The following is a 22,102-nucleotide window of genomic DNA, read 5'->3' as shown; positions in this document are numbered from 1 at the left end:
TACCACGTATAATTGCGTGTATATGCAAATTTGACAAATATGTTCATGGATACAAACAGTTTAGACATTGATAACGCTTTAAATTATATTTTGAAAATGGTATCATATCATAAACCTACAACATGGAAAATGCTTTTAATTTGATTCACTTCATCATTACAAAGGGCAACATGTCCTAAGGCAATTGTTGGTAGGTAAACTCAAATGTTTTGTTATTTTATTGACTGCAGTTCCTCCCGGCAGTCACGCCTCCTGTGGCAGGGTGGGGTCAGCGGAGGAGGCGGAGTCTGCTCTGAGGTGACGCTTCTTTTACTCATTTTTGTTCAGAGGACTGTCGGACAGCAGCAACAACAGCAGCACGGACAGAAGTGAGGAGAAAAAGTGTTCCTCCTGAAGAAAACGAGTCCCTGACCTGGAATAATTTACATCGCTTCTGTGTGTTTCGACAGGTAATATGCTCTTAATTTGGGTTCACTTTCTCCAGCCGCTCATATTGTCTTTGTCACCGACGAGGATCTTTTCAGTGTGAATACGTGTGTTAAATAAGTCTCCATCGTGCTTAAAAGGCGTGAATGCTCATGTGGAATAATGTTTCCTTACATTGTTCATCTTTTGCTTAGCTTGGTGCAAATCCAATCATGTATTTGGAGTTCATTTCCGCATGCCTCAAACTAGACGATACTGCCTGCTGATACCGCTTGAGTGAAGCGCGAGCTCCCCAGGCCCTAAAAGTTTGCTTTCTTTCATGAAACATCTAATTTTACTGTTTTATTATCAAATTGACAGTTCTGCATCATCATAACGATGTTTTTGCCCCCAGTATCGATCATTCAACTTGACGTCACTTGTCAATAGAGTCCCACTAGTGGTGTCTAATTATGCGCGTGCGTGTACCCGCGTGCGCGAGAGGCAGGTGAAGAGGCTTTTGCCAAACATTTAGCTTTTTCTTGACAACATTAGAGTTATTATCTAATTAGATGTTGCATAGTTTGTATCAATCTCACATAACATTTTATGGACACTTAACACGCTGGCAAACCGACAACAACGCTTTTATTGTTCCAGCTTTCTCATAAAAACAAACGTAGTTGACATGATGTGATTAATCGAGTCAACAGCTTGATTTATGATCGATTAGTCCTTTGACAAATTGTTCATTAAAAGTGTCAAAGGTGAAATGGTGCCAATCCCTTAAATGTAGTTGTTTTAGTCCTCTGAAGACAAGTAAAATAACTTTTATTTCGATGTTGGACAACAGACAAGTACATATTAAGATGTCACCCATACAGGTCTCTCATTTAATAATTTAAGTTAATTAGGAGTTTAATGTAGTATGACAATCATTGTTGGTGAACTCAAACAACAGTAGCCTAAAAACTGCAATGAGGTCATTTTGCATGGGGGCGTACGTTCCTGTTCCCTGTAATCTGTAATGTATGACAGTGAATAATGAATGATATCCAAATGTTACTATAGCGCCCATCCACTCCCACACAGAGGATCATGCCAGCAGAGATGTCTCAAGGTGTTGCCAAATCTTCCATGATGTCAGTAGTTTGCAGATGCCAGGATGGATCTTTTTAAATTTTAGTGTCCTCACCCAGCACCCATTTTAAATTACTTTTATCTTATCGGCTTTTGTCTTATGTGATTAAATTATTGGCGGTGTCCACCGCCCCCAAAATATACTACATGTCAGTCAAATTAGACACGGGGCACATTAGATAGAGAAGTTAAACAGCTTTGCTCTCTCTTGCACCATTAAACACTAATCACATTATCTATTGTCCCGTTGGAATAACCAGCGAGTAACTCCATGTGAAAGTGCCAAACAAGTTTGTAGCATCCAACTTGGTTCTAGCCCAACACGTCCAGCTGAGGCTGTTGAATGTGTGTCAGGTTGAATGCCAAAACTTCCTGCCATTCAGGCCCCCCACCCCAGCCTGCCCTGGTCTGTGTCATCCAGTGCAGCTGCAGATAGCACCCTGGTTGGAAAGCCGTCCCTGTCTGCCCTCAGGGAGGAGGGTGGACGGGTGGTGGGACGACGGTGGGAAGAGGGGGGGGGGCGACTTACTGTAGATGTCGTGGCTACAGCTGCGGTGGCACTGTGATAATCCACCACCCTGCTTAATTCCCTGATACTGTCCTACATTAGAGGAGCAAGAGGCCAGGAGATCCTTCAGTGCATATATAGGTCTACAATTTGAAAAGGGGATTACCGTATGGCATGACCTCTTTGTTTAGCATTTCTCTTTTCTGTTGGTTCACTTCCCTCGTCTCTGTTCGGCGGTGCCTGACTGAGGACTTAATTTTCAGCGGCTCAGTTACAGCCACTCAGAGCGCACGTTGTGTGACCCGCTCTGTTTGCATAGCACCCTGCCTCTGTGTTTTACTGTTCCCATGGAGAAGGGGACGCAGAGAGATAGCGTTTCCTATCAGCTACGATAGGGGTCTTTGTGGTTGCAGTCAAAGGGGAGGGGGGTTATGACCGCAGTAAAACCTTCTTGGGGTTAACTTTCACGGGCTTCAGAGGAAATCTTCACGTGACAATGCTGTCGTCAAGCTAAAGAAAGTTGAGTCTCTTTGTTCAGGATGAATACAGTTATTAACTAGCTACAGCTGTGACTGAATACAAAAAGTCGGATACTTCTAGTGGAGCACGGTATAATGCTGAGTAAGTAAAGCTGGCACTGCCCAGCCGAACCATACCCGTGACATTCACCGAAATAAATTATTTACCTTCCAACAGTTCCCTTGGTTGGATAAAACGAGGACAAGAAAATGTCCCTTACTTAAAATGTCGAATGCCTAATGGCTGTTTCTTCCCATCAGTCGCACTTATGTGTGAATGTCTGCCAGGTTTCAAGTCTTTTCAAAGATCTTTCCAAAACACCCATGCATCAGTCTAAGGACATGCTGGAAATAGAACCCTGCTGCTTTCCTCATGAATCTATTACCTTTTGATAATTTTTTCATAACCAAGCCGTGTCCAAGCAGGGAGGGAGGGAGGGAAATGGATTCCAGCGCTGACTCAAAAGACAAAGTTTTCACAGTTGGTTGATTTGGCAGAGTCGTACTTCTCAGCATAGTGACTCTGATGAGTCCTGTGGTGTCTGCTTTTCTTCTTCTCCTCCTCGCTGTCCCTTAATTACACTTCTATGAGAAAATGAGGACAGCTTGGGTGTGGTTGAATCAGAATCACCAGGGAAGCTCGATATGCAACATTTCGAACGTCAACATCTCACTGAAGAACATTTAGCATACCGTTGAGTAATAATCTCATAGCTTGATTGTTATTCTTGTTTTGTGGCTTTTGTAGGATTTCATGCTCTCTTGGGTTGAGAAAGTTGTGCAACCCTGGGGCCTGTGCATACTTTACAAAACATTGGATGAACTCAAATATGCATGGATGTTTAAGACAATTTGTCCCTCCTTCGTTTTATTCCTCCTGTTTGTTTAAAAGGTTTTCACCAAGAGAACGACTTATGACATGACTGTTGTCAGACTAAATGTTTTACAATGCTAGCTCAACTCTTCAAATATTTAGATTTGATGTTTCTTTTGACCTCTGCCAAGCAGGTTTTGTTTTGGTCTGTTTATGTCTGTCAGCAGGTTTAGGAAAAAATGACGAGCACAATTTTCAAGAAACTTGATGTCAGGATTCAGCATGGGCCTAGTAAAGAGTATCTTTCTAAATATGGAGCGAATCAGAAACCGTCGGCAAATACAAGGATTGTTTTGCTTCTGTTAACATGTGCAGCATACATGTGGTGTTGATACCGCTTTGGGTCAACTTGGGTCCCAAATTGGAAACGTAATGTAAACACCGTCTCAATTAGGAACAGATCAGAAACGACTCATGTTGTTTAAACACGGAATAAAACAAAACGCATCTTCTCTTTAAGTTGCTTTACCATTCAGACTAAAAGCTCATAAACACAAATAGTTGGAATAACATTCTTTCCAAATCTGGAAATGGGAGGTTTAAGCTTAATGTTGCTTTTAGACGTGGTTTTCATAAAGAAAGCAAACCGTGAACTTGAACTGCTTCCAGGTCAGAATTGTATTCTTAAAGGTCCCTTTAGACTTTTGCCCTACTCTCCAAAGCAGCCCCCTCCCGCTCCCTCGTGCCTCTAATCTCCCTGAAAAATTAATCATCTGTCACATCTCCTCAGTGCTCAGCCGCACACCGATGCGTAGCAGTCGGTGGCAGTCCAAAAATAAAGAACCCTGTCAGGCCTTTTAAACGGGGCTTTGAATGTGGCGTTGTCCAGTGAACACACAGGGCCGTCTTGATGTGCTTCAGCCTTTTTGGATGCATCCAGTGGGGACACTTGAGAACCGGTTTCCTTGTCACTGTGACAGCAGTCAATGGGACAATGCGGCTACTCTTTTCCTCTCTAGCCCAAACAAAGTAACACAGAGGCTCTCTGTGCTGTATCGGAGACTAAGTTCATCCTCTTCCTTCCTACCGTCCCAAACAACATGGAGAGAGCGGCAGCATCCTGCTTACTGCAAGACCAAATCACTTCGCTCAAAACTATCCTACTCTCGTGACTGGGCTTAACATAATGCATTTAAATTGAAAGAATGAGGAAATGAAGCCATTCGATTGCTATGTCTTTATGGTGTATTTATTGTTCTTGTGATAATCCTTGGACCGACTTCAGTTCTTCCCACTTGTCTGATATGCATGGACAGTTTGGTGAACTTTGTTGTGGGCCTTACAAATGAGTGTTTATCACAAAGGGGTACACCCCCTTTTACTCTTTCTCTACTTCTATGTCAGCTTTATGTAATGTGATCCCCCTCTGCACTTAGGCACCTCCTCCGAGACAGCTCACGTTTCCTTTGATTCACTGTGAGATCCCACGGGGAGTAAACAGCCTCACACACACACACACACACACACACACACACACACACACACAGTACTGCATCCACTGGCTTAATTCAACTAATTAAAGTAGCTGCAATGAATCAACCGACAGATCGAGGGCCATTATCCATTCCGCTGCTTATTTTATTCATTGGCATGCTGGCTGTGGCCGACTTGTGTTGCTGGGAATGTTTCCAGATCAGGCACATTTAGAGAAAATCAGTTTGTGTTGCTGAAGTGCGCAGCAGCAGTATAACATTGTCTTTTCTTTGTCTGTGGGGCTCCTGGCATGCTGTGGTGTTGCTATGGTCTGGATTTCATCAACTGCCTGTTCCACTCAATTGACAGCTCTGGACTTGAAGCGGTGTTGTTCCTGAACTCAGCGCAGGACACAATACAGTCGTTTTGCATCTACCAACTACTTTAGTTGGACAATATATCGTCCCAGAAATATCTGAGATACATTTGATTATTGAGCATTTTTCCACTAATGCGATGGGAATATAACGACAAATTATTTCTAAAAATGTACATGGGAATTGGAATTTCATTCTTTTTAAATACCCTACATCAAAAGAAATATCAAATAATAAACATGCAAAAAATCTTTATTTTTCTTTATTATTAACATCATGTTGGCTAAAATGTCCGGGAGAAGCATGCAAAATAAAACAACAGGTAATATTAAGGTCTGAAAAAGATCATAAAGTGAAAAACATAAAAATGGTTGAGGTCATCATATCCTTTAATCGTATGTTAAGATGATAACATCTCTATATTATGCATCTAAATCTAATGTTAAAGTGATTAAGAGCATAATTTCCCAATATCATACGTTGATAATTAATATCGTTTTTATTTTTGTAGGCCAAGTCCATATATGGTACAATAAGTCCATACAGTGATTGCCTTGATATCTATTTACAGTATGGAGGAACAGCTGTGAAAGTACAGCATCTCCTCATGTCCCCTCTCTGACCAGAAGGCCCAGCCGTGTGTGAGTCAGATAATGTTGACCGCCACTTCCTGTCACCCACCACAATAAATCCATTAGGTATGCACCACTTCACATCCTCTCTTTATTGATTTATAACAAACCGTTAGCCCCTGCTGCCTCCAGTACACTGCCATAACAGATATTGTTGGAGGAGTGGGGGATACTGGACTTGGGGTTTGGGGACCAGGAAGGTTTGCTGGGGGGTGTAGAGCTGTATCCCATCGGGACAGCTGGACCCCACTCTGGGGAGGGGGGATGCAGACAGAGAGCACAATGTCAAGTGTGGAGGCTCAGCTGGCTGCACCGGCCCTTTACTGTCAGGAGGATTGGGCTGTGTGAGTGCAGTGTTGTGTTAAAGTCATCTGGGGAGTGAGAGGAGTGTGTGTTGCCCATCAGGGGACATACATGTGAAAGGGTGTGTGCGTGTGGGAGCAGCCCACAGTTGATCTGTGCAGATGGTGCAGGAAGCTTTACAGATGTGTGGAAACATAATCTGCTTTATTTGCATGTCAGTCTAAACATGACATGAGCAAGCCTGTTAGAAATCACAGACCATCAGACGAGGTCACGTTTCTACAACAGTCGTAATGTTCTGACCTGGATGAGTATTTGCAACATAGACACAACATATGTTTTGTTTGAGAAGCGGGATAAAGGATGCAACACTTTTCTATTTGGATGAGAGTTGGTATTGATACCACTTTCATTGGCACAATAAATATGAAGTTACCACGGGGTGGTAGCTAGCTTTTAATAATGAGAAGTTGTAGTTGTACAGAACTTTTTCATTTAGGTTTTACTTTTAGTATTGTGTACATATATAACTAAAAAGTATATATAATGGGTTTAAGCTAGGTGATTTTGGGTGTATTTTGTTTTCACAAGCTGTACAAACATGTTTCTAATCGTTATGCTAAGCTAACTAGCTGCTAGTTCTAGCTTGAATGACAGATGTGAGAGTGGTATCGATGTTTTCATTTATATCTTGACAAACATATCAATAAGAGTATTTACCAAAACATGGACCTATAACTCAACACTTGTGTGCCAGCTTTATCTTCACGAGTAGGCATGTAAAAGCCCACCAGCGCGTAGAAGAAGAGCCCGGTGGCATGTTATTTACACCTCTGCCTGCCTAACAGGCATGAGGCTGGATAACAAATCACTGCAAACCCTGTAATGAATGTTCGGAGCCACTCTGGGATACAACCAGAGTACATCTCCAGCCCCCTGGGCCTCTTCCCTGACCCGAATCATTCCTGCTGTGATGCAAAGAGCAGCTTAGGCCAGCAGAGTGACAAATCTCTGAGTGTTTTGCAGTTTGAGTTTGTTACATAGTTTCTTAATCATTGCGATGATTTACTGAGGAGAATTACGTGTCAGAATCTACAGTTGACCTCCTCTAGCAATTGGGTGTATTCAGCCTCACCCTGTTCACTCACACACCCACACACTCTACTGCCACACCCTTGTTGGGAGCCTGTCACTGCTAGGGAGGCACTCCCTGTCTGACTTTCCTGAGGGGCGGGGGGGGGGTGAATAGTATCTCATGATTGAGAACAGAGTTGCTCATCCATTGTCAGAGCAGACCTTGGCTCATAGTATCTTATTAGTTTCGGGATATACAAGTGAGTAATGAGGAGGTTACAAGAGTTTAGTGTCAGGGAGGTGAAACAGCATGCACTTTCTGCAGCGCAAGATTTACGCGTGGACACGGGACATATGAATACACTACATCAGTGTGGAATGTCACACCAGCGTTTCAACATCGGGTGCTCAACAGTATCCATCTCTGCTATTCTGTCGCAACTCGCTCACTGGCAGCTTTCACTGTACACACATTCCTGCATCACTGTGCAGGTTTTTTTTTAGAAGGAAGCCCTCTAAAGTCATCCACACAGATAGTGGGAACCGATGTGTGTAAGAGGTGGTCTTTGCAGAGTAAGCAGTGCAGCTTCCATGTTTTTGAGCGTTTGTGTAGCGGTAAAGACGGTTATAGAGCAATGTACAGTGAGAGTGAACGGATGCATCATTCATTAACTGGAAGAGAGCAAAGTCCAGTCAGAAGAACACAATACAAGCAACGGCTTTTAGTCATACTGAACAATGGGGGAGGGATCGGCAGATAAGCCTTGATACTCAGTTTTACATATACAAAAAGAAAATGGAATCTTTGTTATTTTAAATCAAAGCTTTGAGTTATCTTGTTCCACTTTCGTGGCTTGGAGCTAAGTTATGAGCATTGCGGGGAAGGAAAGAAAAAACCAAATGATGAGGAAAAAACCCAGGAGGCAGCAGCACTTATCAGCCAACCAGCCAGCATGGCTTCAAACATCAGATGGGTCAGCAGATAAATACCCCCACAGTACATTGCCTGAGCAGAGTTTCGGTAACCTAGGCGATATGCAGGGTGTGTTGCGGCATTGCAACAGTTGGATGAACCCGCTGCCTCGCCCAGGAAAACAAAGACTACACAAACACTGCCCTTGATTTACAAAGAAAAGGAAAGTTCTGTGGAGACACGCTGTGTACAAGCTCGAAACAGAAAGTCACGCAGGCTTTGTTTTATATTGGTGTGCCTCCAGCAGTAGATCGATTATTACGCTGAACTTAAATCTGGGGTATGTCAGATTTAGTGTCTTTTTGATTGGATAGTTGCTTAGTATCTTGATGAACAATCCTCCGTGCTTCGGTTGAAAAGAGGCCACTCCTTTTTAGTTAGAACTAGAGATACACCGTAAGCACAGTTTCTGTCTCATGAGTCAGTGCATTGGGGGGAAGGTAGCATGTAGCTGCAAGCTCAGACAGACCTCTGGGGCCTGGTCCTGCAGGATCTTGTGCCAGACTGGCTGCTGAAAGTCTCTCTGCTGCTCCCTGTGAAGGGAGCGTTAGATAAGTGGACATGTAGGGACTTAAAGAACATATTCAGAGCAAATGCATATTGTAATTAAACACGCAGGTGCAAAAAACATGTGGGGGCTAGCCTAATCAAATATCAAAGAGAGGACAGACAACCTAATGAGGAACATGCAGAGCACACACTTATTATCATGGTTTTCCACCACAGCTCGAAGGGGAGAAAAAGTGGGCGGGTCTAGCCGAGGTACTGAACATTACACAACACGTCCTTACACAAAGCCAGAGGGCAAAAAAGACGAGGGCGTGGCGCCTAACATCATGAAGAGTTCCAGTGTAATGCTGAGGGACCAAGCCGTTCAGCTTTGTACAAATTCCTGTCCTCCAAACCCATCGATCAACTCTGATTACAGCCCTGACTGCACCTTTAGGTTGTGCTACCGTGAGTGAGTTTGCATGTAAGCTCAGGTAAAGGTGCTCATTTGGGGGTTTATGGCTCTTCTTGTGCAAACACAGCAGCTTGACGTTGTGATTCATAGCCCTGACCTTTTTATTACCTGTCAGTTGGCAAGATTATGAAAACACTACCGAGTTGATTTTCATTGGTGGAAGGGTGTAGCAGGGACAAGTAACAACAACCCATTCAATATAGGAGTTGAAATAAGTGTGCTTCATTCATGTGGTGTCAACACATTTGGTTTATGGGTAACGCACAATGATAAAAGCCCAACTAGTCGGGGCAACAGCTCTGAAACGTCCATTCACTTTTTGTCTGAATGCTCGGAGCAATAAAAGACAACACATCTTCTTTGTAGCCTACCTACATGATGTTTCCACATTATAACTTAAAGCTCTTGAGCACGCTGAAGTCGTAAAAACAACTCCCCTCTTTTAGAATGGTACCATCCAAGGCCTTTTTACAGGCCTTGGCTGGGGTATCTTTGATAGTTGTTTTATTGAGAATTGAAGAAGGAACATAATAACTGTAGACGCTTATTTCATGGAATCATGTTGTATGCTGTCATGGCCATCTTTCTAACATTTTAGTCTATGTTGAAGCCTTTTGTTTGTTGATCATGAAGAGCACCCCCCACCCCTCCAATACCTTCAGAGCATTTACATTGCCTGCAGAAATCCGCAAATACCAAACATGTACAGAACAAAGACTCACACGGACACACATCCTGTCAGTTACAGAAAGACATCTGAAAACACTTGTGACCGGCACAGTGGATGCATTGTACTGCATCTGTCATATATGTTGCACCCAGAGACAGGCGGCCATTAGGAATGCAGATTTCTCTGTGACGAGAAGAGGGTTTATGTGTTGGGTGACATTCAGCCTGCAGACAAGCAGAGATACAAAACATGGTCTGACATAAGAGGGTATTTTTGGCCCTTATAACAATGTCTTGGGATTGTCTTCATTTTAAGGCGATTCGAACATGAGAGGAGGATATTGTGTGAAAAAAAACATGGCGATTACATTTAGTTACAGCTAAAAGGTGGCAACGTTTGATCACATTTTTGTGACATATTTTCCTAAAGGAACAACATGGTTTGCCTTACCTTCACTGAATATTCTTTACAAGTCTGGGATTCACACTTTGCATCGGAGTTGCATGCATTTAAGTACATTCCCATTTAAGCGTGGTTAAAAAAGAGATGCAGTAAGATATCCTGGTGAGGATAGAATACATGAGTTAATGTAACAAGAAGAATTGTATTAGAAGTTAGGTGGTGCAGACCAAACTTGCACCAACAAGTAGCGTGGCAGTTACGCAATCTGGAGCACTGTTGAATTCAAACTCAACGAGATGCCTATAAATGAGACCCAGGAGGCGGGTCAGTCTTACAGATGGTAGAATTGGACATAAGACAAATGGAAGTAAAATGTCAAGTTGCAGGAACTTAAAGAGGTTTATTGGTGTGAGAAAAGGAGCTTGCTCACTGTCTGTACACACGCACTCCCCCAGCGGTGTAGAAACCTGACGAGCAGGTTCCTCATTGCCGTGCGTCAGCAGCAGGCTGCTCCCACAGCTATGGGTAGGGGCCTGGGTGAAAGGTCACTGTGGCTGGCTAGCATTCCTGACTTACAGCTGTCTCTCTGCCCACTCCGCCTCCCTCTCCCATGAGCCTCTGCCGGCGCTCCGTGTTGTCATCTTCAGGTCAGGGTGCACGGCAGGGAGCGGGGGGGTCATCTGCTGAACTGCCATACTCGGGTTGCATTTAAAAACCGAACGACAGCATTGTGTGAGGAGGCAGACACCTCGCTGGAATATTAATGTATTAATGGGGAGAGGCAGGCATGTAGTAAAGTTTATCCTTGTTATAGAAAAAGATATGACGCACATATTTACCTGTTTTTGTGTTTCAGGTTCGCTCCATTGTTGTGACGAATACTGGAGGCAAGGATGGAAACGCATAGTAAGTATCTCACAATTCAGCTATTGAAACATTTGAAAGTCTTTGTGTGTTTTAGTCTTAATGTTATCTTCCCACATTTCTGCAAATAAATATATAGTGATTTAAAGATTTTTTTTTTTTTAAACTAGTCGATAAGAGAAATAATTGCTCACTGATAATCGCATATTTGACAAATAATTGATCATGCAATAAAGGTAGAAAGTGCTCATTTTCAGCCTATTAAATATGGAGATTTCCTGATTTTGATCTGATTTGATTTCACATCAAACTGAATATCTACGTTTATGGAGAGAGAATAACGGCCCGTCCACACAGTGGCGTGCGTTGAAGCTTGCCGGCGGGCGTGTCTGAAACTCGACCAACAACCAATCACATGAATCTCCCGCCCCTGACACACAAGCAGCGGTTTGATTGGCTAGAGCTTGTACTGGCATATGATTCGATTGGCTGACGCTTCTGCCGAGGCTTCAAAAGTTGAACATTGTTCAACTTTTGCAGCGAGCCACGCCAGCAAAGCTCCGCGTCGCTTCCCACAATGCAGTTTGGCGAAAAGTGACGTCACCCCATTCAAAGTGAATGCCATGGTGAAGCTTTCAACGCACGCCGCTGTGTGGACGGGCCGTAAAAGACATTTAAAGATATTACCTTGAGCTTTGAGTAACTTCAATGGACAATTTACAATATTTTCTGACTTTTTTTTTATTGATCAAACAATTAAACGTTTAATCAGGAAATAATTGGCAGATTAATCGATGATATCAGTAGTTACAGCCCTACGTGCATTTTCAAGTGAATTTGTTTGCCTGTATCACCTCATTTTACAAAGCAGACTTGTTTCTTTGATCATGACCTTTCCTTCTTCCAACTATTATATTGAGGTCACTTCCTCATCACATTCAACAACGGAAGGTTATTTTTGCAGCAGGGTTCCTTTTTAATTTGATGCAGAAATGAAACCGTGGTACACTGGCAATGTTTGTTCATTAAAACCCTCTGTCCATGATGATAAAACTTGTTATTAAATTAATCTGAACCATCACTTCCCACAATGGCTCCCTTTCTACAGTGTATGAGGCCGATGGCACGTCAAAGGTGACGCAGTGGCAAGATACGATGTATGGCCTCGACTCGGGCATCCAGTCTGGAGCTACTACAGTGAGAGACGACGGCGATTACAGCTCCTCCAAGCACGTCACCACGACCACCACCACCGTCATGTCGGAACAGCCCGGTAAAAAAACAAACCAGGGCTAATCCAGCATAATGCTTTTCCTCAATCACATGTAGCCTGTGATCTCATCGCCTATATATCCTCTTCTTCTCTTCAGTGGATACTCACTTCACCAGAGCTCAGCGTGTGCGGGCTGCGATGTTCCCAGAGACGGTGGAGTCAGGCACCATCATCGTGTCCACTCAGATAGACCCGTCCCAGATGACCAACGTCCAGCGGCTGGCGGAGCCCTCCCAGATGCTGAAGATGGCCATCATCCACCTGATCAACTACCAGGACGACGCCGAGCTGGCAACACGTGCCGTGCCTGAGCTCACCAAGCTGCTCAATGACGAGGACCAGGTGAGCGTCACACGGTCAACCTGGAATAAGTGCAGTGGTCAAATTTCATATTGTTTATTACATTATTAAAGATCTAATGAGTCTAATTGAATGTATTATCAATGCATTAACTGCAATTAGCTATTCCTCAATCCAACTAAAGCAGATTTTCTGTTCAAAGGAATCGAAACCAGCAAAATGACCATTTGTGTATCAATTACAAGGCCTGTGTTATGTACAATTCTTGAAGCAAACTCACCTCAACGATGAACAAAGAGTCTAAAACGGTTAACCAAAGGTCTTTATTCAATTGTATACGCATTTCTTCACCAACGCAAGCATTTCTGCTATAATCTTGCTATTTATGATGCTTGTGTTATAACAGCTTAGCGCTTAAAAAACACTGAAATGAAAAAGCTATTATTGAGTTATTTGAGAGTATGTACACAGATGTTTTTTTGTAGCTGCACACATTTATTTAAATTCATCAAGACTACTCATTTTTTTCATTGTGAAGGGATTTGAGACAAACAACGTTTTCCTTATGATTTCAAGGTAACATCGGTTGAGTAATTTATACACAAATGGTTATTTTATTGTCATTGCTATTAGAAATCAAATATTTCATCATTTTGCAAAGTTGAAAAAATGTGATGGTCATTTGAAGGCATCGTTTAGAATGTTATCATTTTTAATTCAAATTTCTGATAGCATTAGCATTGAAATCAGACATTTCTAATTGCCTGGATAATTTTCCATCCGTAATAAAAATGAACTCTTCCCCTCCGTTCAGGTGGTGGTCGGAAAGGCTGCCCAGATCGTCAACCAGCTGACACGCAAGGAGGCGTCTCGGCGTGCGATGATGCAGTCCCCACAGATGGTGGCGGCGGTGGTGCGGGCGATGCAGAACACCTGCGACATGGAGACGGCAAAGGCCACAGCCTCCATCCTCCACAACCTGTCCCACCAGAGGGAGGGTCTGCTCTCCATCTTCAAGTCTGGAGGCATCCCCGCCCTGGTCCGAATGCTCAGGTACGCCCAGACAAAGAGATAATGGGTGTTACTTCAGTCACTTATTACTTTGACCCTCGTTGTTGTCTTCAATGTTAGTATATGTTGCAAAAATGTACATTTTCTTATATTTCAGGTATGCAAAGTAAACTTTTTCCTAAAACACTTTTTTGTTTGTTTTAGAAAATACCTTTTTGGCTTTGGCAAATGACATTCAAAGCAAATGTTTCCATTTTGTATGTTTTGTTTTTTTTTGCTTGTTTTTTTTTCACCAAATCCTTTATCAAATATGCAAACACCGACATTGAACTGCATTGTAAAATACCCAAAGATGACTTTAAAGATATAGAAGAGACAACACTTTTTAGATAAACACATTTGTACTGACTTTATCAGAAGAAAACCCTTATAGAATACAAATAATGCTAATTTTGACATCAGAAATAGCCTCATGATCCTCCTGTCCAAATACCACCTTTTCTCTCGTGGAGAACCTTCTGTTTCTGCCACTGTCTAATCTCGTTCAAGCATATTCTGAGTGTGTTGACTGCCATTATGGACAATGTATGAGATTGCACAATGAAGTATGACAAAATGAGGTTCAATAGGAGGACAGTACACATCAAAGCTACTTACAATTATTCATTACATTGGAAGTGATATTTTATCTAACATTAGGACATTTATCCTGTACGTACGGCCACTGGACAAGCCTTTCTGTCTTTGATACACTGTTAACCCCTCTGTTTCCCTCCCTCAGCTCTCCCATGGAGTCTGTGCTCTTCTACGCCATCACCACGCTGCACAACCTGCTGCTGCACCAGGAAGGAGCCAAGATGGCCGTCCGTCTGGCCGACGGCCTGCAGAAGATGGTTCCCCTGCTGAAGAAGAGCAACTCCAAGTTCCTGGCCATCACCACGGACTGTCTGCAGCTGCTGTCTTACGGCAACCAGGAGAGCAAGGTGTGTATTAGCCAGTACATATCTTACTTCATACCTGCCAAGTTCTGTAACCTGAGAAGTTGCTAGGCTTGTTTGGCGATTTGTTTCTGTTTTGGGTGTGGCATGTGAACAGAACTGCTGGCACAGTGAGGTTTAGGTGTGGTTATTTGTTTGGAGAAGTTATTGCGGTGATTTACTAATCTGCCCGAACAGCTTTTGTCAGATTTTGTTCGCTTACACAATCTTCCCCTCTCTCACAGCTGATCATTCTGTCCAACGGGGGTCCCGAGGGTCTCGTTCACATCATGAGAAACTACAACTATGAGAAGCTGCTGTGGACCACGAGCCGTGTGCTCAAAGTGCTCTCTGTGTGCCCCAGCAACAAACCCGCCATTGTAGAGGCTGGTATGTAACACATGTTCCCTGTGTAGACGCACACCTGTGGTGACTTTATGTCAGCGCTACATGAAGCCAACAATAATGAGATGTTGCTGAGGGATCTGACTTGTGTGTTCCCTGCAGGTGGGATGCAGGCTCTGGGGAATCACCTCCAAGGCTCCAGCCAGCGTCTGATGCAGAACTGTCTGTGGACGCTCAGGAACCTTTCTGATGCCGCCACAAAGCAGGTATGAGTCCACACCCACTTTTACTTTATTGTTCTTTCTAAAATAATTCTCTGTTTTGATAAAACTGAAAATGACATGCCGCTGAGACACCAGAAAGCTAATTTTTCGCAGGAAAAATGTTCAATGTCCAGGCAAGAGTATCCTTTGGTGCATTTATGTCGTTGTACTCCAATAATAAAATACATAAAGAACAAGGCAAGTTTTCCTTATACAGCACCTTTTCAACACAAGGCAATTCAAAGTGCTTTACAGAATGAAAGGCATTAAGAAATAGTGCAGCAGAAACATATTATAAAATGGCATTTAAAAAAAAGTCATTTAAGAGCAAAGATAATAAAGCATGAATAACACAGGTACATGAATAAAAGTTACAGTGCAATGGTTTCCCCTCTGGCTTTTCATATGTTTTGCTGGTAAAAAAAAACATATGCTCATGCTGGTGTGCTAATCCCACCTGTCTCCAATATATACACTTATCACCAGGTGACCAAATCACCCGGTACCCAAAACTGCATTCAGAATAAAGCATAAACAATTACTTGACTAAAATAATTACACTAAATAATGATTAATTTAGTATAAAACAAAAAACAGCTAGAAAATAAATGACCAATTACTAAATGACATGAATCCATGCTCCAGGATTCTCATATTAACAACTTTCTCTTCCCTTTGCAGGAGGGTATGGAAAGCCTCCTCCAGGTGCTGGTGGGTCTGCTCAGCTCAGACGACATCAACATGCTCACCTGCGCCACAGGCATCCTGTCCAACCTCACATGCAACAATGCCCACAACAAGACTCAGGTCACCCAGGGCAACGGCGTTGAGGCGCTGATCCACGCCATTCTGCGCGCCGGAGAGAAGGAGGATGTGGTCGAGCCTGCCGTCTGCGCCCTGCGCCACCTGACGTCACGCCACCAGCAGGCGGAGATGGCGCAGCACGCCGTGAGGCAGCACTACGGCATCCCCGCCATAGTCAAGCTGCTCAACCAGCCCTACTACTGGCCCGTCATCAAGGTACTGAGAGAACAGGGAGGAATAGTTGGGAGAGTCTTGGTTTAGGGCCACAACTAAGAAATATGTTCATTAACATTCAAGCTGCAGTCTCTTTGTCTTAATTATGGATGAATTATTTGGTAGAAAAAAAGTCCATAATGTCCATCCCAGTTTCTTTTGCCAAGGAAAGCAGCTAATTGTTGTAGAATGGAGGCTTGAAAGCAGCAATTATTGCCCTTTTGTATGATTTAACAATGAATCCATTTTTTAAATAGTTTATTATTTTACTGCTGATAAACTAGTCGTTGAAGCTCTAAGATTTTAAGGTTGGAAATGATGTACCAAGTTTTTATATTGTTTGTCCTTTTAAAAGGCTCAATCTTACCAACCCTTGACTGAGCCCATAGGTATAGGGGAATAGAGAGAGAAAGTGCTCCAGAGAGGAAAGCAGGCGGTTAGAGGGGAGAGGAAGAGAGTCTGGGGGGAATGGCGGACAGATGGAAAGAGGGGATGCCAGAGTCTCAATCAGCCTGAAGGAGCATGAAATGACATAACAGCAGGAACAGTATGTTTTACAAGACCAGGCTTCAGGGGAGGAAACGTCATTTTGTTTTAAAAAAAACTCTTTATTTTTCATTCGACAAACATATAACACACACAACTACATAGGTAAAAGAAAAAAAACAACACAAAACGGGGGACCACACTACTCCATGTTTACAGTCTTTATTTGTCCTATTTGTACACTGTCCATTTTTCTCAGCATTGTTCACAGATCTCTGCTTTAGTCCTTAGACAGTAGGTCAGTCTTTCCATAGTCAATTCAACAATGTCCAGTCATTGACCCAGTCCAGGAGGGTCACTTTTTAACCAGTTCCGTGTGATGGCCTTTTTACCCGCTAGTATCAAGATTTTAAAGAGGTAGAGGTCCTCCTTTCCAATTATACTATCCTGAATCCAGCCCTGGTACATAACCCTGGGGTGGAAACTTTGTTTTTAGTTCATATTTCTTATATAATAGCATGAAGTTGTTTGTCAGAGTTGTGCTGATTTATAAAGAGAAGATCAATATCTGTGCTCAGTATCATGACCGTGTCTTCCCCTCTCTTCCCTGCAGGCTGTGGTCGGCCTGATCCGAAACCTGGCCCTGTGCCCAGAGAACCAGGCCCCTCTGAGGGACGCTGGAGCCATCCCCCGCCTGGTCAACCTGCTGCTCAAAGCCCACCAGGACGCCCAGAAACACGGCTCCTCCACCCAGCAGACATACCAGGTACGAGAGGGTTACTGAATAACTACGTGTGGGTTGTGGAAACGAGTAGTTTTGAATTATTTAGGAACTTCTCTAAACCAGAGTAACATGTCCTCTTCTCATCCCGCCCCCCAGGATGGTGTGAGGATGGAGGAGATTGTGGAGGGATCCACAGGAGCTCTGCACATCCTGGCCAGAGACCCCATCAACAGAGCAGAGATCGCCAACCTGCAAACCGTTCCTCTGTTTGTTCAGGTAACACAAGAAACTCAATCTCTCACACTTCCTAGTCTTGTAAATTAACTTCCTGGGTTGAATAGCCAAAACAAGAGAGACTCCTTCTGGAGTGAACATTGGGAATGTAGCTTTTGCAGACCATTTACATGCACAAAGACTTATATAACTCAAACCCAAAAGAGCATGATGGGGCCCCTTTAAAAGCCAATCTAGATACTCAATGTGGTTTAAAACCAAAAATGCTAATTAAGCACTGGAATGATCTTTGTTTGTCGTTGTTGCAAAGAATTATTAGACGGTATTATCTCCTTTCCTTCTTTTAAAGTATCGTCCCTTTAAGTCCTATGCTAAAGGAGATAACAAGAGAAACATTGAAGCTCCGTTCCTTAGCATTCAGACAGCTGTTATCATGGCTGCCACCTCGGTACTTCTGGGTCATTTTACCCATTTTAAGAACTTTCCTAAGCAAAAACCTTTTCCACTGCAAACCTGGTGTTTTATTTTGTAACTTATATCCTTTCCTCCCTCTCTCCAGCTCCTCTACTCTCCAGTGGACAACGTGAAGCGCGTGGCAGCGGGGGTGCTGTGCGAGCTGGCCCTGGACAAACAGTCGGCCGAGCTGATCGACAGCGAGGGGGCATCGGCTCCGCTGATGGACCTGCTGCACTCCAACAACGAGGGCATCGGTAGGATAATGCACTGCGATTAGCTCAGCGTAATGTAGCGTTCAGGTATAGGTGGAAAGGAACACAGGCACTTTTCTCAAGTGCTGTACTTGCCGTTAGTGCCGTTTCCAGGTACTTTACCCCACAAGACCATTTGGTGAGACGTTGTACTACAACTCCACTGCATTTCAGAATGACTGATAGTTGACAAAATGATACAATCCCATCATAAAATACTGCAAAGTGGAAGATTTTAAACAACACTTTGGGTACTTGCTCAAGGTTTTTTTTTTTATTGGAATTTTTTATGATTTGCATGTACGAGAAAATGTGAGACTTTAAAAATGATCAAACAATATTTAAAGTCTTAATAAGATTTTCCAGGTGATCATTGGAAGATTTGATCAATAATGCGTCAGGTAGTTCTCATGTTGTGACTCAGTTATTAGCATGAGAACTCCTCTGGTGTTTTTCAGACAAACATTTCTGGACTTGTCTCCCTTTTTGATACACCCACACTTAAGCACATTACTGTTGTTGCAAGTATTATTATAAGGAGTGGTCGTTCTTGTACATGACTGAATATTCTCCTTTTTTTTTTCTTTCAGCTACTTACGCAGCAGCTGTGCTCTTCCGCATCTCCGAGGATAAGAACTCAGACTACAAGAAGCGAGTGTCGGTGGAGCTCACACACTCCCTGTTCAAACACGACCCCCAAGCATGGGAGTTGGTGAGTGTCTGCCGCCCTCCACTGACAACTTGACATAAAGACAATTATTTTTATTTAATGTATTTAGAAATCCTCCCAACTCTTTGGGTTTAAATCTTGGCAGCTTTTATAAAATGCTGACATCAGTATTTAAGAAGATTCTGCAAACAATTGGTTTTGAAAAAACTTTCTTATTACATTATCCTAATAATCCTTTAAGGACTATAAATAAACTGTCTATATTGAAGTGATGAGTTATTTGACCTTTGCCTTCTCGTTACCGCCGCAGGCCCACAACAGCGTCCCCATGGATGGACCCTATTCAGAAGGTGAGTAACTATGCCTGAAATCTGCACATGCAGCACATTCCTCAGCACAGGGTCACTCCACCACAGGGAGCGACCGCAGTGTGACGTGCCGTCATCTGCTAACGGGACGCTGCCCTGCTGAAGCAAAATTAGGAAAAAGAAGATTGAATTAGTCATTATATTGAGCAACTCTCTCAAAAATGACTTGGTATCCCAAAAGGCCTACTTAGAATCTCTAAATAAGGAAAAACATCGTCAAAATATTGACTAGGTATCTTAAATAATAACCTTAAATCTCAAAATGACTATCTTAAAATAATGTCTAAGTAGCTAAAATGAATGACTTGATAACTTAAAATTAATGACTAAGCATATCGAAAGAAGGATTTAGCATCAAAAGATCATTATTTATATCTCAAAGAAATGAAAAAACATGTTTTATGTTGCAGAAATGGATCCTAATTTCCCATCCTACGAAGCGTACCCAGGGGACATGCACATGGACAGAATGGAGGGAGTGATGATGCCGGACGAGTTCAATATGCCCTACGAAAGAACGGACAATTATTAAAGGTCAGTTGATGCTAACGTTGCCTCAGCCAATCAGGATCTGTTTTCTTAAAATCCCCCTGAGAGATTGGTTTGAATTAATCCACTTTTCTCGATTGATCATTAATAATAATAACGACCAGATAATAAGCAATTTAATAAACAAAACATCTCCTGGTATTCTGTATTAAGAGAAGTCGTTTGAGCTACGGAAGCCCTGAGAGGCTAGTGGGAACTTTTTTTTTCGTGGTGATCCATTTAATGAAAGGTTATGCCAGGATAATCTTTGTAATTTCTTTCAAATAATTTCAATGTAATCTGTGGAAAAGGTTCTATATTTTTGTCATTGTTTGTGTTCATTTCTCTCTTTCAAAGGAACATGTATTGGTTTTTTAGCAAGTTTTTACTTATTGTGGTCTAATCTTATCCAATGTATTTATTAGTCTGAAGTTCAATTCCACTAACAATTCGTTTGACTTATGATATAGGATTGCTGTAAAAGTAATACAGATCTGGAATGTTTTTTTATTTTACAATGTAAACATAATGAACTGTTTTCCTGATTGGTGTGGGGAATTGTGAGACCTATTTTCCCCAGTGAGACAAAAAACTGAAATCTGTCTCGAGTAATCATTTTTCTTCTCATGTCTTTCTTTTGCTCTTCTTATAGTTCCAAAAGAGACGGAAAGGTCTTGCGTAGGACACGGTGACAAACTGGGACAAAGAAGAAGATCTAGTCGTCCGTAGAGATTATTCCCTCTGCGCTCAGCCTGATGTAATATATGCAATTATCACCGAGTACGGGACTCATAATCTTAACAGGGCTCAACTTTGTTTTATAGTATAATTCTGCTGATTATAACTCGGACGATGCTTTTAGGTTTCTGTTAGAGAACCTTTTAAAAGACTGTGTGTATGTGAGTGTGTCTGTGAGTACGTGTGTGTTTACGCTTTTGGGTGGGTATTCTATGCCAAAGAGATTTTATTTTGTGATGATAATCGTGTAGCTTCCTTCTTTTTTCTTTTTTTGTACGTAAAAAAAGAAAAGAGTAATAGTTGAAAACACTGCCGGAGGTGGCTCAACGTGCACGGTGCACATGCTCACCGTTTCTTTTCTTAACGCCTTTGTAACAGACACTACTGTCTACGCTGTAGTTTTGACATTATATGCTGTCAACTTTCTCCCGCCTGACCCAAAAAGAGTTATTTTACACACGCTCGCTCTTTTCTAGCGGCACTAATTCAGTAGGAATGAACAAAAGAGAGGTCTATGAGGGAGCAGTGTGTAGGGCCCCCCCTGCTGGTTGTTTGTTTTTAGGAATTGTTTCTCATCTTTTATAAGTTATTCACTGGGAAAGGTTCACATTATCCGGCATTAGCAGAATATTAACAAAGATGTCTCTGAGCTGAATTAGAAGCGATTTCTATGTGACCGTAATCATTAGATGGAGAACAACAACGATGTGGTTTTACAGACGTTTAAATACATTTTAGTCGAGGTGTTGTGATGTAGACGGGGATGGCCCTACAGCTGGAGCGAACTACTGACGGGGAACATTTTGTCTTTCTACTTAATAAGAGTTTTTACTGAAATTTTGTTTAATAAAAATAAAGGATATATTAAACATATTATGGTGTCCATGTTTTCAATGATTTACCGGTTTTCCAATTTATGAAAATATTTATAGTTGCATGAAATGTAAATGCACATTTGAAGTCGTTTTTACACATGAAGTAATATTTAGCAATTTCTCTTTCTTTTTCCCTTAATCTACAAGAATAATTTTATTTTTGGAAAAGTCCAGCACAGAGAACATGTTGTTTTTGAAACATATTCTGGTTTATAACATCTGATTGATGTGATCGATCAGGTCCACATTAAGTCTTTGAATTTTAATATCAAATTAATCAGAAAACGGAACATACTCTTTAAACCTTAAAAATACATGGCTTTTGCTTAATCGGGTCAGTGTTTTTTTTAAGGGATTCTGTTAGTCTAAAAGTCCATTTTAATTTTTTTAATTAGTGAAAATCAGGATTTAAACAAAGTAATTGAGAATATTGATTGTTCCTTTTATCATACACTCTTTTGGTTCATTA

General features: G+C 42.1%; 1 protein-coding gene across 2 annotated transcripts; it reads left to right on the top strand.

Annotated features, from left to right (window-relative positions):
* Nucleotides 1–236: 236 nt before the first annotated feature.
* On the top strand, nucleotides 237–21,631 carry jupa (junction plakoglobin a). Of its 2 annotated transcripts, XM_034239219.1 has the most exons (17): nucleotides 329–449; nucleotides 5,807–5,933; nucleotides 11,110–11,159; nucleotides 12,226–12,390; nucleotides 12,488–12,732; nucleotides 13,505–13,743; nucleotides 14,483–14,684; nucleotides 14,924–15,068; nucleotides 15,186–15,289; nucleotides 15,968–16,306; nucleotides 17,403–17,555; nucleotides 17,670–17,789; nucleotides 18,307–18,457; nucleotides 19,045–19,166; nucleotides 19,435–19,474; nucleotides 19,903–20,026; nucleotides 20,673–21,631. In XM_034239219.1, the coding sequence occupies exons 3-16, from the start codon at nucleotides 11,147–11,149 to the stop codon at nucleotides 20,022–20,024; spliced, it is 2,160 nt and encodes a 719-aa protein (XP_034095110.1). In that variant the 5' UTR covers nucleotides 329–449; nucleotides 5,807–5,933; nucleotides 11,110–11,146; the 3' UTR covers nucleotides 20,025–20,026; nucleotides 20,673–21,631. The 2 variants fall into 2 exon arrangements, with proteins under 2 accessions (XP_034095109.1, XP_034095110.1); XM_034239218.1 differs by lacking the exon at nucleotides 5,807–5,933 and having other exon boundaries at nucleotides 237–449.
* Nucleotides 21,632–22,102: the final 471 nt, after the last annotated feature.

Source organism: Gymnodraco acuticeps, unplaced genomic scaffold (genome assembly GCF_902827175.1).
Source record: "Gymnodraco acuticeps unplaced genomic scaffold, fGymAcu1.1, whole genome shotgun sequence".
Classification (NCBI taxonomy): Eukaryota; Metazoa; Chordata; class Actinopteri; order Perciformes; family Bathydraconidae; genus Gymnodraco; species Gymnodraco acuticeps.
Note: the sequence above shows the minus strand (reverse complement) of the source record. Positions and strands in the feature narration are given on the sequence as shown.

Bases quoted from the DNA above. Each gene is read 5' to 3' on its own strand.
- jupa (XM_034239218.1), top strand. The intron at 14,685-14,923 runs GTGTGTATTAGC...CCTCTCTCACAG, and splicing joins ACGGCAACCAGGAGAGCAAG to CTGATCATTCTGTCCAACGG. The intron at 15,290-15,967 runs GTATGAGTCCAC...TTCCCTTTGCAG, and splicing joins CTGATGCCGCCACAAAGCAG to GAGGGTATGGAAAGCCTCCT.